The sequence below is a fragment of the Macaca fascicularis genome, chromosome 6, assembly GCF_037993035.2.
Source record: "Macaca fascicularis isolate 582-1 chromosome 6, T2T-MFA8v1.1".
Taxonomy (NCBI): domain Eukaryota; kingdom Metazoa; phylum Chordata; class Mammalia; order Primates; family Cercopithecidae; genus Macaca; species Macaca fascicularis.
In genome coordinates this window covers 61,589,430-61,609,026 of record NC_088380.1, presented here as the reverse complement: position 1 = coordinate 61,609,026, position 19,597 = coordinate 61,589,430, and the positions used below count along the sequence as shown (strand labels likewise).

Genomic DNA, 19,597 nt, shown 5'->3' with positions numbered 1-19,597 from the left:
ATTTTTTTCAAGTTTCACAACAGCTTTGCTGAGTTTTTATTAGACTTGCAATGAATGTATAGATTCATTTTCAGGAAATTGATGGCTCTATTATATTGAGTCTTCTCCGTCATAAACATAGTATGTCTTCCCATGTTTAGTTCTTCTGTTATGTCACCCGATAAGTTTTATACTTTTTATCCACATAAGTCTTGCTCTTCTTCAGTTAGATTTATTCCTAAGTACCTTATTTTTGTTGTTGTTGCTATTGTTTTTTGTTACTTTTCCCATTGCTTTTGTTTAAGGAAGACCTTTTCTTTTATATATGAATTTTATATACAGGAACAATGCTGTACTCTCTTATTTGTTTTATTTTGAGGGTTTTTTTCCTTCTATTTTCTACAAGGACAAATGTACCAACTTAAAATAAATTTTGGAACCCAATTTGGAGATAAATCTGTCATTCCTCCCTAAACCTCAGTTAGAGACACGTCAGGAAAATTATTTTAAACTTAAGAAATACTTGGGCCAGATGCAGTGGCTCATGCCCATAATCCCTGCACTTTGGGACATTGATGTGGAAGGACTGCTTGAGCCTGGAAGGTCAAGGCTGCAGGGAGCCATGATCACACCACTGCACTCCAGCCTGGGCAACAGAGCAAGATGGTGTCTCAAAAAAAAAAAAAAAATTAGTTCAGTAATCATTTGGTTATGCATTTCAGAATTGCTGTTTAATATCTTCCCGGTACCAGATACAGTGGTTGGTACTGAGGATTCAATGATGAGCATGAGAGATGTGGTTCCTTCCACTTCGAATTTATAGCTTAGAAGAGACAAATTTTAAACACATGATTATGCTCAATCAATACATGATTATAAAATATTAAAAGCGTTACTAGAGAAAAATCAAGGATGATGAAAAATTATAACATGGACATCCAGTTCACAATGGAGGGTCAAGAAGGTGTTCCCTGAAGAAATTTATATGTAAGCTAGGCTCTCAAGATAGATGTAAATTAGCTAGGCATAGCATGTAATTTTATGAAAACAGTATCTAGGGATTCTTTTCTTGTTTTTGTTTTTGTTTTTGTGAGATGGAGTCTCTCTCTGTCACCCACGCTGGGGTGCAATGGCACAATCTCGGCTCACTGCAACCTCCACCTCCCGGGTTCAAGCGATTCTCCTGCCTCAGCCTCCTGAGTAGCTAAGATCACAGGTGCGTGCCACCATGCCCAGCTAATTTTTTTTTTTTTTTGTATTTTTAGTGGAGACGGGGTTTCACCATCTTGGCCAAGCTGTTCTCGAACTCCTGGCCTCAAGAGATCTGCCCACCTCGGCCTACCCAAAGTGCTGGGATTACAGGCATGACCACACCTGGCCTATCTAGGGATTCTTTAGCTTTACTTACTGAGTATTTCAGATTCACAGATTGCTTCAATAATTGCCTTTTGCCGCATGTCCTTTTTTTCTCTCAATAGTTATAATTACCACTTGTTGACAGGAGGAAAGGAAGGGAGGAAGGGAAAGGAAGGAAATTTTGCAACTATTTTAAGACATAGCACTTCATTGCTGCTTTTTCCCAGTACAGATGACTGAAAGAGTTTTAGAAGGAAAAAAATTGGAGAGAAATTGAGTTGCCGACCACAGCTCAATTTCTGGTGTCCTAGGGACTGCACTGCAAAGCTCATCACTCCCTCCTGGCAATGTTCAAATTCAAATATTAAAGAAAACTTTGGCAAAAGGGACACTTAGAAGTTAAGACTCAGCCACAACTCTGAACTCGGTGCTCTTTCAGTGAAAACAGAAATCTTGGGATTTACCCTTTCTCGGGGATGTCTCAGAGTCATAGCTTGCAGTTCATCTGGAGAAGAATCACAATCTCCAATCCAAAGACATCTACACAAGTCTCAGCTGGGCAAGCGGTGAATCTGAGGTTTGATTTCTTCACCTGAAGGAATGAGAAGCACCTGCATCCTGCCTCATGAGGCTGGCTTGTTCCAACAGCCCTGCAAAGTTCATCAGAATGTGTAATTTCATCTCTATTTTTATTCAGGAAGAAAACACATAAAAAACTAAATGCCTTGGCCTATATTGATTCTGAAAACAGAGAAGCATTTCAGTACAGGTGGCCACTTTTTCAACAAGAATTTGTGCAATCCAAGGCTGGGCACTGTTGCTGTCCCTTAGCACCCGCCACCTCCAATGAAAGTGTGCTGAACCCATCTCAGATAGAGCGGCTTTCCAAAAGCACTCCCAGATGCTACATTGTTCAAGCTAAGTCAGGATAAATCTGTTATGTCTTAAACTATGCTGATCCCTGACACAGTCATAAGCAATTTTTATCATCTACCCAAAATGTTTTTCTCAGCCAATTATTGCAAAATTGCAAAAGATTGTAAAGAGCCAGTAAAAAAAATACATAGTTTATAGAGATGTAGCAACAATCAGCTTTATCTCCCTTCAGTCTCATACAAACAGCTGGGTTTGTATTGCAAACAGCAAAATAAATGAACAGGCCAATAAAGCCTGATCATCAGTTTCATGGGTCAAATATGTTTAAAGGCTGTTGAAATGTCTCATTCCAGGATGCACGCCCTTGATGCATGCGGTTTCTGGACGTCAAGTGGACACAGTGAAGCTGCTGTTGAAGATGGGAGCGAATATTAACATGCAGGATGCTTATGGCCGCACAAGTTTATGCCTGGCCACCTACCTGGTACTGATTTGTGTCTGTCACAGGGTCTAAGGAGCAGGGTAGGCTAAGGGTGTCATTATGGGGTCCCAGTTGCAGAGGAGCATTCTTGGATCTATGCAGCTGGCTAAAGGAGCTAGAACTTGAAGCTTTACTCCAATCATCTTCAACATTTATATCCCCACTTAGAGTTGGTTTCATGAATTTGGGCCATTTTGGATCTTCCTAACAATCCTCTAAGATAGAGGTGATATGGCCATTAGGGAAACATTCTTTTCTATCTTAACAGCATCAGAATTTCTCTCAAGATATTTCTGGACACACTTGGTGCTTCTAAGAACAATCTCCCTAAATAACCCCAACAGGGTGGGAACACTGTGAAGATCCGGTTAACATCTGTGGGGTAGGATTGGTCGAGTAGAAGCTTGAGGCTGAGGAATGTGGAGAACAATGAGAACTGGGGAAGGTGGTGGGAGGGACTGGACGATAGAGAACAGGGGAGACATAGCAGGCTCTTAAAGGGACAACGTCAAGCAGAGGACTCAGCCCACAATCAGGGTTCAATTTAACAACTGTGTCATACTACTAGTCCTCACCAGTAGAGAATTCGGCTCAGCATTTCCCAACATTAGAGCAAGCTTGGTTAAGCCTTACTGAAAATTCTCAAGACCCCCTCCTCTCAAACTCTTCCTGTAATCCTTTTGGGAGGTCCTAGGGGTGCCTTGAGCTCATGTCAAACAACTCCTGACCACCACATGGAGGTCATCCTTTTTCTTCCTCTCCAGAGAGGCACCCAGAAATCTTCACTGTGACCACCATTGCTGCCAATGCAGCTTCTTGCATTTGCTATAGCTTGCATTTGCTATTGCTGCCCACTGATGGTGGTGAATTCACTCTGGACCAGCCCCACTGAAGGTGTCCTGCTGAATTAAATCACTTCCCTTTCCCAAACACCACCCTCTTCTGCCATGAGCTGGCATAGATTGCAATGAAGCATTGCCCAAGTCTTATAGAGATTTCCTTTAAAGCCTACTTTTTCATTTTCTATTTGTGCCCTCTCTCTAGAACTCACATGCAAATCTGGGAAGAAATGTTCAAACTGTGGTCCACAGATCTTTTGTGTAAATATCCCTCGGGGTGCTTGTTTCAAATGCAAGTGCCAGGCTGGTCCGATGGTAGAGGGTTATCAGAACTTATTCACGTTAGTATCGAATGCAGGTACCAGGGGGGTACCCTAGACCTCCTGAGTCAGATACTCTGGGAGCAGGACTAGGGTAATTGGTGTTGGGGGAGTCTGCATGCTAAACAAATCTCCTTGGGAATTTTTTTTCTTTTTTCTTTTTTCTTTTTTTGAGGCAGAGTCTTACTCTGTCACCAGGCTGGAGTGCAGTGGTGCAATCTCAGCTCACTGCAGCCTTCACCTCCCGGGTTCAAGCGATTCTCCTGACTTAGCCTCCCGAGTAGCTGAGACTACAGGCGTGCACCATCACACTCAGCTAATTTTTGTATTTTTAGTAGAAACAGGGTTTCACCATGTTGGCTAGGATGGTCTCGATCTCTTGACCTCATGATCTGCCCATCTCAGCCTCCCAGGCAATTTTTAAAAACTTGCCCATCAAGTTTAAAAGCCACTGGTCTGTGCATATTAGCCGAAGTCCCATACCTCAGACAGACATATGGCTGTCCTCCTAGCCCCCTCCCTTCTAGCACATGCCTTAAGAACTGCTCTTGCTATGGACTTTTCCAGTATCTGAGCTGAAGAAAAGAGAAAACTGGGTGGAGGAAGGGAATAGAAGGGGTTTCTAAAGTTGACGGCCACTAGCACATAGAATGTAGTGAAAGTAAACTGTCCCCCTTTCAAAGTTCAAAAATTCAAAATTTTACATTTCTTTGACTAGAGAGCTATGCAGGGGACTGGGAAGAAGTGATCCTCTAAATCATGGTGAATAACGATGGATACCCTCGGAGCCTAGAGAGTTGACACCTTTGCAGACAACTCTTTCTAGGAATATATTCTAAGGGGCTGCATGAGGAGAGTCTGCCAGCAGGACACCATGTGGTGCCACCTTTTAAATTCTGCCCCCATCTCCGTGTGGCTCCCCAAGGCAGGACCCTCCATCATTCTGCTGAGGCTCACGGGAAGCGGTTGTCCTGGGGACTGCACTGTGAAGCTCATCCCTCCCTCCTGGCAATGTTCAAATTCAAGAATTAAAGAAAAACTCCCCAAATGGGACACTTAGAAGTTAAGTCTCTGCCACAACTCTGAACTTAGTGTACAGAAAAACTTACTACAGATGTGTCAAACTCAAATAAAATATGTAGAGTTGAGGCTGGGCACGGTGGCTCACACCTGTAATCCCACCACTTTGGGAGGCCAGGAGGCTGGAGGATCACCTGAGGTCAGGAGTTCGAGACCAGCCTGACGAACATGGAGAAACCCCATCTCTACTAAAAATACAAAATTAGCCGGGCATGGTGGTGCATGCCTGTAATTCCAGGTACTCGAGAGGCTGAGGCAGGAGAATCGCCTGAACCCAGGAGGCGGAGGTTGGCGCCATTGCACTCTAGCTTGGGCAACAAGAGTGAAACTCCGTCTCAAAAAAAAAGAAAAAAGAAAATAAATAAATATATATATATTTATTTTATAATATAAAAATATTATATATAATATATAAATATATATAAATAAATATATATTTATATATATAAAAATAGAGAGAGAGATGAATCTCTACATTTAACGTATTATTTGATATATAAGAATTGCGGCCGGGCATGGTGGCTCATGCCGTTAATCCCAGCACTTTGGGAGGCTGAGGCAGACGGATCACCTGAGGTCAGGAGTTCGAGACCAGCCTGGGCAACATGGTGAAACTCTGTCTCTACTAAAAATACAAAACATAGCCAGGTGTGGTGGCGCATGCCTGTAGTCCCAGCTACTTGGGAAGCTGAGGCAGGAGAATCACTTGAACCCAGGAGGCGGAGGCTGCAGTGAATTGAGATCGTGCCACTGTACTCCAGCCTGGGTGACAGAGTGAGACACTGTCTCAAAAAACAAGGAAAAAAGAATTGCAATACACACACCAGGTGGTCCTCGGTATGTCCAAAGAATGAAGAGGAAGTTGTAGGTTTTATTAGAAGGAGAAATGTTACATATTGTTTTTCTAGAAAGTTCATTGGCACTAGTCGAGTTTTGGGGAGCTGGCAAGCTCTGATTGGTGAGTGACCATGGTGGGTAAAATTCTTTTTGTTGCAACAGGTTTTTCAGAAGCCATTAGATAAAACTAGTTACTAGGCAGTTTCAGCAGCCAGGCTTGCAGATAACTGAATTTTGGAGCAATGTTACATGCCCGGCCTGCTTTTTCCCCTGACTTCTCAACTCTGGTTTAGTAGTTGGATACAACAAGAAGGACCCAATTCAAATGATCAAATTTCACAGGTGTGCGACATTGGTTAGGCAAATCACTGTATCTCTTTGTGCTTTCTCCTTCATTTGTAACACTTAATTAAAAAAAAAAAAAATGCCCATCACAGCTGAAGAATAAACACTGGGGGAATCAGCCAGCACATAGTAGGTATAAAACTCATTTGTTGGTTCTTAATAGTGACTGACCAAGTGTTTCAGATAGTATATTCAATTGTTTTTCTTCTTTTCATCTTCAAGAAAAAAATAATCAGAAAACCATTGACACACACAGAGTTCCAGGAAATGTTGCAATATGATTTTTAGAAGTGTTTCAAACTTTCCCCCACCAAAAGATCTGCTTTTCAAAAACTGTAAATCTTTGGCAACTCTAAAATTTGCCCAGCACGCCTGTCTTTTGGGTCTCTGGGTCTAATTTCTCCTTTTAATCTGAGAACTTGATGATTTAGACATTAACAACTAAAAACAGATTTAATGCATCAGTAAGCCATGACTCAAGACTGGAAATGCCAGAAAAATACTTGCTTCTACTTAAGACTTAGATATTAATGGTCAATTCTACAAAATCATATTCAATATTCATACTCTGAGTTTTGATGCATTTTTGTTAATTTTCCTTCCAGACTTCAAAACCAAAAGGTTATTTTCTGATCATGATCTTCCTTCTTCTCCACGCATTTATTAACATGTTGATTTTTTTTTTTTTTTTTTTTGAGACAGAGTCTCGCTCTGTCACCCAGGCTGGAGTGCAGTGGCACGACATCAGCTTACTGCAACCTCCACCTCCCAGGTTCACGCCATTCTCCTGCCCCAGCCTCCCGAGTAGCTGGGACTATAGGCGCCCGCCACCATGCCCGGCTAATTTTTTATATTTTTAGTAAAGATGGAGTTTCACCATGTTAGCCAGGATGGTCTCGATCTCCTGATCTTGTGATCCACCTGCCTCGGCCTCCCAAAGTGCTGGGATTACAGACGCGAGCCACCGCGCCCGGCCAACATTTTGATTTTTATTGCTTTCAATGTAAGGAGGAAAAATCTTCAGTCATCTTTCTCATTTTACTGGATAATTTTGAGGTTTGCCTAGACACGAATGTAGGATGATGGGAAGCCTGCTTCTGAACAAAATAGAGGGTTATCCTATTATTCTTCATAAAAATAATTTCATCTCTTTTTAAGTCTGCTTATAATTGGGCAAGTAACCCAAGCCATTCTGGATGAATGTAGAAGACATCCTCTTTAACACGCGAGCCAAACTTGGTTATCAATAGGTATGGGTCAGTTAAAGTAGCATGGGAGGGAGGGCTAGCCTGAAATTATACCGGCCCTTTGAAATGGGAGAGACAATGAGAAGATGACCCAGCAGTAAGTGTCGACCGAGGATGTAACAAGCATGAGATGTGGCCATATCAGGTCTCAATCTAGACAATTGTAGACAGCAGGTTTCAGCAGTTCACATAAAGTTCTTGGGGAATTTATAGGTGGATAAAACATAGCAATGGGAAACCTTTGGAAGGTGCTGGTGATGCCTTATGTTTAGGGATTCAAGCTTTCAGCATCAGAAAGATCAGTCAATAAGGTGGCAGGGTCCCAGCCATTGCAGTAGAGCTCAGGTTAGACTTCTAGGCACTGGGAGGGGGACTGACTTGAATAGGCAAGGTGCTGTCCTTGTGGTTACTAGAAAAGGAGCTTGCAATAGAGGACCAAGGCCCATTTATCATGCAGTCTGAGCTTATACGTGTAATACCAGTGAGTGGCCCTAGAAATGGGGAGGGGGAGATGGAGAGATTCTAAGGTCAGTCTGCATCTAAAGGGGAAAGGTCCTTCCATAAACCTGGGAATCTGTACTTCAAGACCTTCGGTCCTCTGTTGAGGCATCTAAGATGGAGTTGTGGTTCTTAACCACTTCAAGTCAAATAAAATATGTGTTTAGCCAAACCAGAGAAGGGGAAAAAAATCTAGAGAAAGTTTGTTGGACCATGTTACGTGAGCTTCTGTTATATAATGATGTGGTTGCTCTTGTATTTCAGGGCTGGCTTGAAGGCTGTGTGAGTCTACTCAGAAATGGTGCCAAGCACAATATCCCAGATAAAAATGGCCGCCTGCCACTGCATGCTGCCACTGCTGAGCCCGATGTGAGGTAAGTGGCCAGGTTTACATGATGCTCAAGTTGGGAGCGACTCAACTTCTATGAGAAGGTCATCTAATCCATCCCTCTGTGGCTGATAAAAAGCAAAAGAAAACCATCTTTTTTTTTTTTTAAGTTGCAGCAGATAGGACCACAACAAAATATTCTAGAATAATCTCAAACTGTTTCCTCCTACTTCAATAAAAGTTTTGTCTCCTAATCTTTAAGAAGATATGCTGTTTGTCATCATCAGAATTCATATATTCATTCATTCCATTAATCAGTAAGTCAATTATGCATTCAACAACTATTTTTTGAGCACATTTTATGGACCAAAGACTGTTCTAGTCCTTTGAAGTTCCACAGTAAATAAACTAGAGTCTCTGATGTCACAGAGCTTATATTCTAGTGAAGCTCTTAAGCATACCAGTTAACAAATAAATAAGATCATTAATAGTGACGAGGGCTATGAAGAAAATTAAATAGGGCAAAAGAGCAGTGACTGGGCAGAAAGGTTAATGTCTAAACCCAGGGCAATGCCAGCCTTTAGGAGCTGGGAGGAGGCAAAGGAGCCAGCAGCAGGGAGACCAGGGGGTTAGAAGGAAACCGGAAGTGTGTGCACCTAGAAGCCCTGTGAAAAAATACACTCAAGTAAATTGGATGATCAAGAAGGCCACCTTTTTGTAAGATAACTAAGCAACGAAGGAAAAGGTTTTGTCCATAGCAAGGGTAGCTTCTCCATTCCTCTGTGTCTACATGGCCTCAGTTCCCATTCTTTAGAAAGCCCCTCAGAGCAGCTGCTAACAGAATTTCTACTATGGAATCAGTAGCATGGTGGACATTTTCTCCTCTGCAGAACATGCCTCTAACAGGAATTGAGCATTTCCAAGTCTAGGTCATAGGCCAGCAGCACAAGGAGTGTATTCTATATGCTTCACCCTCTCAACTCTGTGTCCAGAACTAAAACCTGAAGCTCTGTCTGGGTTGAGAAGCCCAAGGCCATAATCTTCCAGGCTGAGGAATAACAAGATTTCTTTACTTCAATCTCTTTTACAGTAAAATAAAAGGTCTTGGGAAATTCCAGGACTATTCCCAAGACTTGACTCTTATTATATTGGACTATGTCCAGAAATAACAGAAAACTAGGATTTACCCAAAGCCCAACAAAACAAGGATGTTTAGAGAAGAAACAGCAAACGCAGACAGTTAACAATCAATAGGCATCATGAGGGTATGACTCCCTCTTGATGAAGTAGGAAAAACAAAAAAAAAGAATGACCCCACGAAAATACTTAGTCACAAAATCATACTGTTTTCCCAAGAGTGGTATTTAGAAAATAAGTTTAAAATGTACCTTTTCTGTTTCTTCTGTCTTAATTTACTACACATAATTGCTTTTACTTGCCTCACTCAGAGTGGTCATTTCAAAACCTATTAGCTGATCCTGGAAGATTTAAAAAGCCCATTTAAGTTACGGTAATTATAGCTGTTGTAACACATAAAATCCAAAGCTTCATTGTTTTAACACAGTAAAAATTATTTCTGGCTGGGTGCCATGGCTTACGCCTGTAATCCCAGCACTTTGGGAGGCCAAGGCAGGTGGATCACCTGAGGTGAGGAGTTCGAGACCAGCCTAGCCAGCATGGCAAAACCCCATCTGTACTAAAAATACAAAAATTAGCCAGATGTGGTGGTGAGTGCCTGTAATCCCAGCTACTCGGGAGGCTGAAGCAGGATAATCGCTTGAACCCAGAAGGCAGATGTTGCAGTGAGCTGGGTTCGCACCACTGCACTCCAGGCTGGGTGACAAAGCGAGTCTTCATCTCAAAGAAAAAAAAAAGAAAAATTTTATCAGACATGTAACCATCCAGTGTAGGGGGGTGGTGGGTGGCTCGCTGCCACATGGCGATTCAGGGACCCAAGCTTCTTCCATTCTATAGCACCTTCATCCCCTAAGAGCACAGAATGTCCTTCATTCAGCCTGCAGACAGGGAAAGAGGAGCACAGTAGTCCCCCCTCACCCTGGAGGGGATACGTTCCAAGACCCACATGGATGTCTGAAACCTCAGATAGTACCAAAGTCTATATATGCTATGTTTTTTCCTATACATACATACCTATAAAATTTAACGTATAAATTAGGCACAGTAAGAGATTAACAACAATAACAATAAAATAGAACAATTATAACAATATGCCAGTATCACTACTCTTGCACTTTGGGGCCACTGCTGAGTAAAATAAGAGTAACGTGAACACAGTGCTGCGATACAGCGACAGGCGATCCACTAACTGAGGTGGCTCCTAAGTGACTAATGAGAGCAGAGTGTAGTTAGCGGCAGATTTCATCATTCTATTCAGAGTGCCACACAATTTAAAAAATGAATTGTTTATTTCTGGAATTTTTCATTGAATGTTTTTTAACCACAGTGAACTATGGGTAACTGAAATAATGGAAAGCGAAACCGCAGATTAAGCAGGGACTACCCTATAAAGAAGCTACACTCAGTTCTTTAAAACCTCAGCCTGCAAATGACACAATTCACTTCTGCTCATATTCCAAGAATAAGGACTAGTCATTCGACCACATCTGGTTGTAAGGTGCTCTGGGGAATATAGTTTCTAGCCAGGAATCCACCTCCCAACAATGCCTCCAATCCAGGAAAGAGGGACAAGGATTTTGGTGAAAAGCTCGCTGTCTCTGCTCTTAACACATTGCACCTGAGGGATAAACTAAGCCTTGTCAGTCAAAATTACATTCAATGTCACTTGGATCAGTTGATTAGGTTCATCCTCTGAAATCACTGCAATAATAAATTGAAAATCAACCCAAGTGTACTTCCTCTTTGTGGACTTGTATTTCTATTTCTTATTATGCTTTCCAGTACTCCTCTACTCTTGAGGATCTACATTAAGTTGCTATAACTTAATGTATAGAGAGCAGACAGTCGTGGCTTCCCGTCTCTTGAAACTGTACTTAATGGCCCAGCCACCACCCTTGGATGAGTTGAAATAAGAAAAATAAACATCCTTCTGTGTGCAGATGAGTAGTTACTTATATTGTCCTAAAAAGCCCTTCACTGATTCTGAAAGATAAAATTCTGCTTTAGTTATGGCAATGCTAGCTGCTTTAACTAATAATCCCCCAAAGTTAAGACTGACTATTCCAAAACCAAAATTGTTATTTCTAGTAAATGCTCTCCAAAGATGAATTGGGTTAAGTCCTAACAACCCATACAGCAAATCAAATACAGTTAGTTACACGCTGCATAATGACATTTCAGTTAGTGGGAGAACGCATGTGTGATGACAGTCCCATAAGATAATTATATCATATTTTTACTGTACCTCTTCTATGTTTACATATGTAAATACTTACACTGTGTTGCAATTGCCTACAGTGTTTAGTACAGTCACATGCTGTGCATATTTGTGGCCTAGAAGCAATAGGCTCTACCATATAGCATAGGTGTGTAGTACGCTCTACCATCTAGGTTTGTGTGATACACTCTAAGATGTTCACACAATGATAAAATCACCTAACGACACGTTTCTCAGAAAGTATTCCCATCATTAAATGATGCGTGACTGTGGTTTGGTTACCTACAGAATATTTGGAAACTAGTTTGCCCTAAAGGATTCCCTATGGAATTACATTGTGAAAATTACATTTTTTGTAGTTGTTTGAGAAATTTTAGGTCCACGGCAGAGTTTGATACAACTGCATTAAATGTTTAAAGTAGAAACCGACCAACCCATGCCGTGTTGTAGAGAAGCTGGGCTTCAGTCACTCATCTGTTTGTGTCAGCATGAACTCAGAACTGTTTTTTTGAGGAAAAAAAAAACAAAAACAAAAACAAAACGTGATCTGGCTCATGGGTACTTCCTAATCTCACAACCAGACTGAGGAAGGCAGCAATCTTCTACTGGGTCACACAAGGCTCTTTGCTCAATTTTCTTAAGTAGACATAACCTTGGCCGACCACTAAAACATATAGGTTTGCATTTAACGTACAACAATGATGATGATGATGATAATGTTGGTTATTTACCATGTTCAGAGCAAAATTCTAAGTGCTTTTGGGGTATTAACTAATCTAATCCTTACCACACCTCTATAGGTAATATTTCTATCCCTATTTTACAGAATTGAGGCACAGAAAAAATAATGAATTACCCACTGCATATGTGAAGGTAACCTGCCCAGTGGGTCTGCTGTGTTTCTGAGACCTACTATTTTGGACCTTGTAGAATTTATTTTAATGGCCATATTTTGACATTAAGCCCTTGGTCTCCATTGAGAAACGTTATAAGAAACAGTCTTACAAAACTTACTGGCCCATCATTCATTAGCGCCCCGAAAACTTCCATATGAGAAACCACAAGAAATATTTCTACTATAGAAGGAATTGCTGTGCTGCTTCTGATAAATCATTTTTTATTTTTACCATACAGACACTGTGACTTCAGAGCATGTTTCTTTCTTTATATATTTAGAAAATTCAAAACTCAGTTTGTGTCTCACCTCTGGCATACATGTAGGACTATAGATCACGTCTTTTTTTTTTTTTTTCCTGCCCTTGTTTTCTCTTTGTCTTGTTTCTTCACTCATTATCTTATTTTACTATATCTGAAAACAATCTAAAATCCTTGAAGGGGCCAGGCATGGTGGCTCACACCTGTAATCCCAGTGCTTTGGGAGACAAAGGCAGGAGGATAACTAGAGGCTAGGAGTTCAAGATCAGCTTAGGCAACATAGTGAGTCCTCATTTCTAAAAATGATTTTTTTTTTTAAATTAGCCAGGCATAGTGGTGTGCTCCTGTAGTTCTAACTATTCAGGAGGCTGAGACTGGAATATTGCTTGAGCCCAGGAGTTCAAGGCTGCGGTGCACTTTGATCGTGCCATTTTAATCCAACCTGGGCAATAGCACAAGACAGGAAGGAAGCAAGGAAGGAAGCAAGCAAGGAAGGAAGCAAGCAAGGAAGGAAGGAAGGAGAGGAAGGAAGGAGAGGAAGGAAGGAGAGGAAGGAAGGAAGGAAGGAAGGAAGGAAGGAAGGAAGGAAGGAAGGAAGGAAGGAAGGAAGGAAGGAAGGGAAAAGAAAAGAAATCCCTGAAGGGTGGCCAGAAGTGCCAGTTCATGAGTATGAGTCAGACTGACTGAGTTTAAATCTGGCTCCAGCTCTTATTCTCTTGGGCAAGTTAACATGTCAAGGCTCAGCTTCCCCTTGATGTAAGTACTATTTTTTTTCTTTCTTTCTTTCTTTCTTTTTTTTTTTTTTTCTTTTTTTTTTTTTTTTGAGACAGAGTTTCACTCTTGTTGCCCAGGTTGGAGTGTAAAGGCATGATCTTGGCTCACCACAACCTCTGGCTCCTGGGTTCAAGCAATTCTCCTGCCTCAGCCTCCCGAGTGGCTGGGATTACAGACATGCACCACCATGCCAGGCTAATTTTGTATTTTTAGTAGAGATGGGGTTTCTCCATGTTGGTCAGACTCGTCTCGAATTCTCAAACTGAGGTGATCCACCTGCCTCAGCCTCCCAAAGTGCTGGGATTACAAGCGTGAGCCACCACACCTGGCGAAGTAAGTACGATTTAGTATATTATTCCTGCTTACTTCACAGGGAAGTAGGCAGAAGTAAACGAGAAAATGTGTGGAAACACTGATCTCAGTACCTAGTACATTGTCCATGTTCAGAAAGTGTTGGTGATGATGATGGGGTGATGATATTAATGATAATGTTGATGGTCATCCATGATGATGATGGTGGAAGACAGAAAGAAACACCACAAACATCGTAAGAAGCTAAGGAATGAAACACTACTACTGCCACCCCACTGGTGCTCATCCTGGCCTTCTTCACCTCAGCACACTCAGGTCCACAAAAATGTGTGCACAGACACAGGTCCATGTGAATGCAATCCTGCATCCTACTGCCGGGCACACACATTTACTGCAAAGGTTGTTGGGGTATGTTGTACGTGTGGATCTATGCACACCTTTGTAAGTCGGCATATGTCTGCATTTTCCCCTAATCATAAACAGTATGTACAGGCCACATGGTGCCCTTGTGCCCAGGTTTTTATACTGATTTTAAATCTGCTAACACTTAGATTTCCAAACAGCAAGCTCCTTCTACTGGGTGCTCACTGGAGGTTATTCAGAGAGAAGCCTCAAACCAAAGCTGCTTATAAACAAGCCAAGGGATGCTTCAATTAGTCCTTTGCCTCCAGAGGGATTTTAGTGCTCAGATGGAAACAACTCCTGAACAAACCCATCAGTTTGAATCTGTATCCTTAGCTAAACACCCGCTCAGTGGGGATGGAGGCTGATGCAGGGGTAAGTGGTTTATAATTATGAACATGAAGGCACATTGGGTTTACAAAAGCAAAGACGCACAGGTTTCCTCTCATGATTCCCCTTCCTACTTTGAACCTCTGCTTCTCAGCAGGTCCAAGTTTTCTCCCTTTCAGCTCCCCACGGCTTTTCTTGCTTCCTTGGCTGGGACATTCAGAGGGCGCTGGTATGAAAGAGGGGGCATGATCATTAAAACAAAGCTCCAAAGAGAACAGAGTTGTGTTTGTACAACGCTGCACATGCTAGTGTTGGAAGGCAAGCAGCAATTTTCTCTGAAAGCAGCCACGGGGCTCTCTGAAGGTCTTTTTATGGTCTCCATGGCTACTGGCAGACTTTTTTTTCCTCCCTGTCAGAGTGCCAGCCACTCTGCCTCTTTTCATCACTCTTGACTACAGCCCAAGGGAGGAAGAAAATCATTTCCTTGGGGTCCTGTTCTCTAGTTACCAGGTGTTGTGTTCTGACCTGCAGTGGATGTCTTACTGCAGCACGCTCTCATACAGGCAGCTCCAGGGACAGGAAGGGGAGACGGCTGGTTGTGGGACCATTTTTTCCCACCTGTCACTGGGCTGGTCAGCTCCAGGGCTGGGAGTCTCCAGAGGGGCCAGCAAAACTGGAAAGCTCACAGGGATGAGTTGTCCCCAGGATGCTTCTAGCTGATCCTTCTCTGAGACCCACCATTCACCTAATGGTAATCAGTGGAGACACAGAAAATAGAAGGTAGGAGCTATTAAAAAATTAATCATTATATAGATTTTTTTTTTTTTTTTGAGACAGAGTCTCAAGCGCTGTTGCCCAGGCTAGTGTGCAGTGGCATGATCTCAGCTCCCTGCAACCTCTGCCTCCCAGAATGTAGCAATTCTCCGACCGCAGCCTCTCTAGTAGCTGGAATTACAGGTGCCCACCATCATGTCTGGCTAATTTTTTATTTCTATTACAGACGGGGTTTCACCATGTTAGCCAGGCTGGTCTCAAACTCCTGACCTCAATTGATCCGCCCACCTTGGCCTCCCAAAGTGCTGGGATTACAGGCAGGCATGAGCCACCACACCTGGCCATATAAAATTTTATTACGGCATGTAAGGGCTATTCCAAGTGCTTCGTGTGCATGGACTCGAAGTCACAACAGATCTTGAAGTAGGTATTATTCTCTGCATTTTATGGATAAGAAAAGGTAGGCTCTGGGAGCTAGCCCAAGGTCACTGGCTGGTTGGCATGGAGCAGGGATTCTAACAGCGGCAGTCTGGCCCCAGCCTCGGTGCTCTTATGACTCACACACCGCCCGTCTGGGACTGCTCTTGCCGGGGTCCAAGCCTGCTGTCCTGGCACTTGAGATGAGATGGGTCTTACATCACTGCCTCAGAGATCCGAGGACAGGAGGGAGTCTGAACTGGGCTGATGGGATGTGGAAGGACTCCTGGGCCATGGTAACACAAAACAAGAGCTCAGGGGAAGCACAACAGAGGGCTGAAATCATCTGGGAATTGAGATAGATGCTGGACAGGTATCTCGCAGGTGACCTCCATACCACAGAACAGCAAGGAAGCCCCAGGTTGGCAATGGGACACCTGGTTTCTGGTTCAGGCTGGATCACCGAGCCACTGTATGGTGGTCTTGGCAAGCTAGGAAGGGCCTCAGGTTCTTTGTTCTCACAACATGTGAGAGAGAGCCAGAGCCAGAGAGAGGGCAAGAATGCAAGAGAGGGCCCTGATCTGTCTATTTGTGTCCAGCTTTGATGATCAATGGGTCTCAGAGACTTCACAGTCAAATGGAGTTGGGCCACACAGATCATCACGTATCAGTCAGAGCCATGACAGAGAAGACATGGGAATTAAAGGGTGGCAACTGGAGAAAGTCTAGGGAAAGACTAAACTTGGCCAACAAGGCTGGATAGGGTGATTCGCACCTGTAATCCCAGCACTTCAGGAAGCTGAGGATCATTTGAGTGCAGGAGTTCAAGACCAGCCTGGGCAACATGGTGAAACCCCCTCTCTACTAAAAACACAAAAAAATTAGTTGGGCATGATGGTGCACACCTGTAATGCAAACTACTCTGAAGGCTGAGGCAGGAGGATGGATCACTTCGGCCCAGGAAGTCCAGGTTGCAGTGAACTGTGATTGTGCCACTGCACTCCAGCCTAGGTGACAGAGTGAGACCCTGTCTCAAAAAAAAAAAAAAAAATTGACCAAAAATTGACCAACAAGAGATGATGGATGATGCTCTAATCCCCTACCCCACCCCCACTTTCCCCAAAAGAGTAAGAAAATGTTACCACTCTCTAGACCTAAAGGGGCAAGGAAGGGGCAAGGAAGGGGCAGTTACTGGAACCCTCTGAGAGCTGCTTAGCTGTAGGCGAGGGGCCACCTGGCAAGAACTGAGGCCTTTGGTAGAGAAATACAATTATTCTCAGAAAGGGAGCTGGCTTCTCTCCCTCCTGCTGCCAGTTCCCCCACTAGCAAAACCCAATAGGAAGCCAAGGGCAAGGGAGCCTGGTTGATGCCGTCCCAGAGGACAGCCTCAGAGCAGGGCAGTGTAGAGAAGAGAATGGCTTTGAGAGCCAAATAGAGAACTATCTAGGCTCAGGGTTCATCCCACAACCTTTGGAGTCCACCCAGGATGTGACAAGAGGTCTTGCTCTCCCTACCCTCATTCTAACCTGGTCAGAGCCCCCGGAAGATCCTGTCTGGCCACAGATAATCTCTGTCTGCTCAGGGCTAACCGAGGATAACCACACCGGACCACAGCTGACCTCCTACCTTGTCCTCCCCTCTTCCCCCAGTCCCTCAGACCAAATGAGCCCCAGAGAGTAAACAATGGCCAATAATGAGACAGAGAGGACAGAAGGAAAGAGAGAAAGGAGAAGCACAGTCACCAGTTAAGCCCTGCCCCCACTTACAAAGAAGCCACAGGGAAATATATCCATTGGTGAAATAATTGCAAAGATAAAAATTGTGTGACCCAAAATGCAATTATTTTTATATGTCTTCCTACCAAAGGCTACATCTAGAATTCAGAGAGCATTAAAGAGATGTGCTGTATGCAGTCATAGCCATTGTCCCTTTAGAGTATGTGACCCAGGGTCTTTCTGCCCATTGGATCACTCGATCCTTTACACCACCGAATTGCTACCCCTCTGATATACATGAGGATACAGAAACTCAGATTGTGCAGTAGTGAGGTGAGAATTAAATCTCAGCATTGTCCTGGCTCCCCAAAAGACTATGATAAAACCAGATTGAAACCACAGGTTTCCTGGTTATTTCACCTCCACCGCAAATAACCAGAAGTCCATCTCTATTTAAGCTCTCTGTGTATTACATTTCCTACTAAGGCAATATGATTAGTGGATCTTTCTTTTTTTTCTATTGTAACTAACAATTTAATACTTAGGGCTTTAGAAGTCTTCCAAGCCGAGACGACAAAGATTTGATTGGAGAAGAGACTAAACAATTTCATTTTACAAATAATTCTCCCAAAAGCAATTTCTGAATTTCCTCCATTGACTGCCCATACACTGTTCTTTATCATCTTGATGAGTATCCATTCATTAATTCATTCAGCACCTTTCTCAATTGTTTCCAAACCTGGCTGTTTACCAGAATTTCCTGAATAGCTTTTTTTAAACAGTAGAAGCTGGGCTTCTCTCCAGACCTTTTGAGTTAGAAACCCTGAGTACAGAGTCCAGGTATTTGTGGTTTAAAAAAAAAAAAAAATCTCTCCAGGCAATTCTGAGATGGAGCCAGGGTTCAAACTTCTGGGGTTAAGTGCTCTAGAAATAACAGCATGTTCCAGACAGGCTCTATATGTTGTATGCATATTAACTCATTTAATCCTCACACTCAGCTGTGTGATAGGTAGTTTTTATCACTCCTATGTCACAGATGAGGAAGTTTAGGCAGGGAGAAGATAAGTAACTTGCCTAAGGTCACAGAGCTCATCAGTGGCAGGACTGGGATGTGAACCCAAGCCATCTGGCTGCAGAGCCCGGGCCCCTCTCCACTGCCCCCTCTCCCAGACGGAGTGTTGACTTCAGTCAACTGAGCAAGAGATCCAAGTCAGGGAAGAGCTTGAATCTGAGAATCGTTGATAGCTGTTTTACACTGATTACTGTCATCTTGTGCTTAGCCATGTGTGTATTTTACAAAGAATGAGCAAACTTGCAAATACTGACAACCTCCTGGTATAATCTATGCATTAAAAAGGCATGACATATGCAGCTAGGAGTGAAGCAGGTTGAAAGCACTCTGTAAGTTCCTATAAAGTGAATAAAGAATAAGTGGCCGGGCGTGGTGGCTCATGCCTGTAATCCCAGCAATTTGGGAGGCCAAGACGGGCAGATCACGAGGTCAGGAGATTCAGACCATCCTGGCTAACACGGTGAAACCCCATCTCTACTAAAAATACAAAAACAAAATTAGCCAGGTGTGGTGGTGGGCACCTGTAGTCCCAGCTACTTGGGAGGCTGAGGCAGGAGAATGGCGTGAACCGGGGAGGCGGAGCTTCCAGTGAGCCAAGTTCATGCCACTGCACACTCGAGCCTGGGCGACAGCGAGACTCCGTGTCAAAAAAAAAAAAAGAGTAAGTGCTACATGATTTTGGTTCTTAAAGGGCGTGGCTAGGTGACAGAGGCCTGGTGAACACAATGAGCCTAAAGTTTCTCCATCCCCCTGTGCCCCTCGGGAGTGCTGAGATGGAGAGAGGGTGGGAAAGGCAGACAGCAGCCCTCCTCACAGGTGTCTTCTAACCTATCACACTCTTACTTCTTTTCTGTGGATCTTTTTCCCAGAGAAACGGAAAGGCCCTCATCTTCATTTGGAGCCTTTCAACTGACGCTTTTTCTAAGGTCATGTTTTTATACTAATTCCAAGAGCACCGTGACTGCCTGTTCTTTTGAGCCATTTCTCCTATTTTTCTTTACAGGCTCCTCACAGTCCTGTTGCAACAGTCGAACCTCAGCGAGATTAATCACCAGGACAATGAGGTGAGCCACACTCTCCAGCAACAAGTGGTCATTTTGCATGT

General features: G+C 43.2%; 1 protein-coding gene across 2 annotated transcripts in view; it reads left to right on the top strand.

Moving 5' to 3' along the window:
• The window catches only part of ANKRD55 (ankyrin repeat domain 55), a 138,507-nt gene that overhangs the window by 49,858 nt on the left and 69,052 nt on the right, over window positions 1–19,597 (top strand). For both annotated transcript variants that reach the window (XR_012413670.1, XM_045393726.2), the window contains exons 4-6: window positions 2,565–2,695; window positions 8,123–8,232; window positions 19,496–19,556. Coding sequence is in view for 1 of the 2 variants with exons in the window: in XM_045393726.2 (XP_045249661.2) it covers window positions 2,565–2,695; window positions 8,123–8,232; window positions 19,496–19,556 (302 nt within the window). In the remaining variant the exon portion in view is untranslated. The remainder of the gene's footprint in view (window positions 1–2,564; window positions 2,696–8,122; window positions 8,233–19,495; window positions 19,557–19,597) is intronic.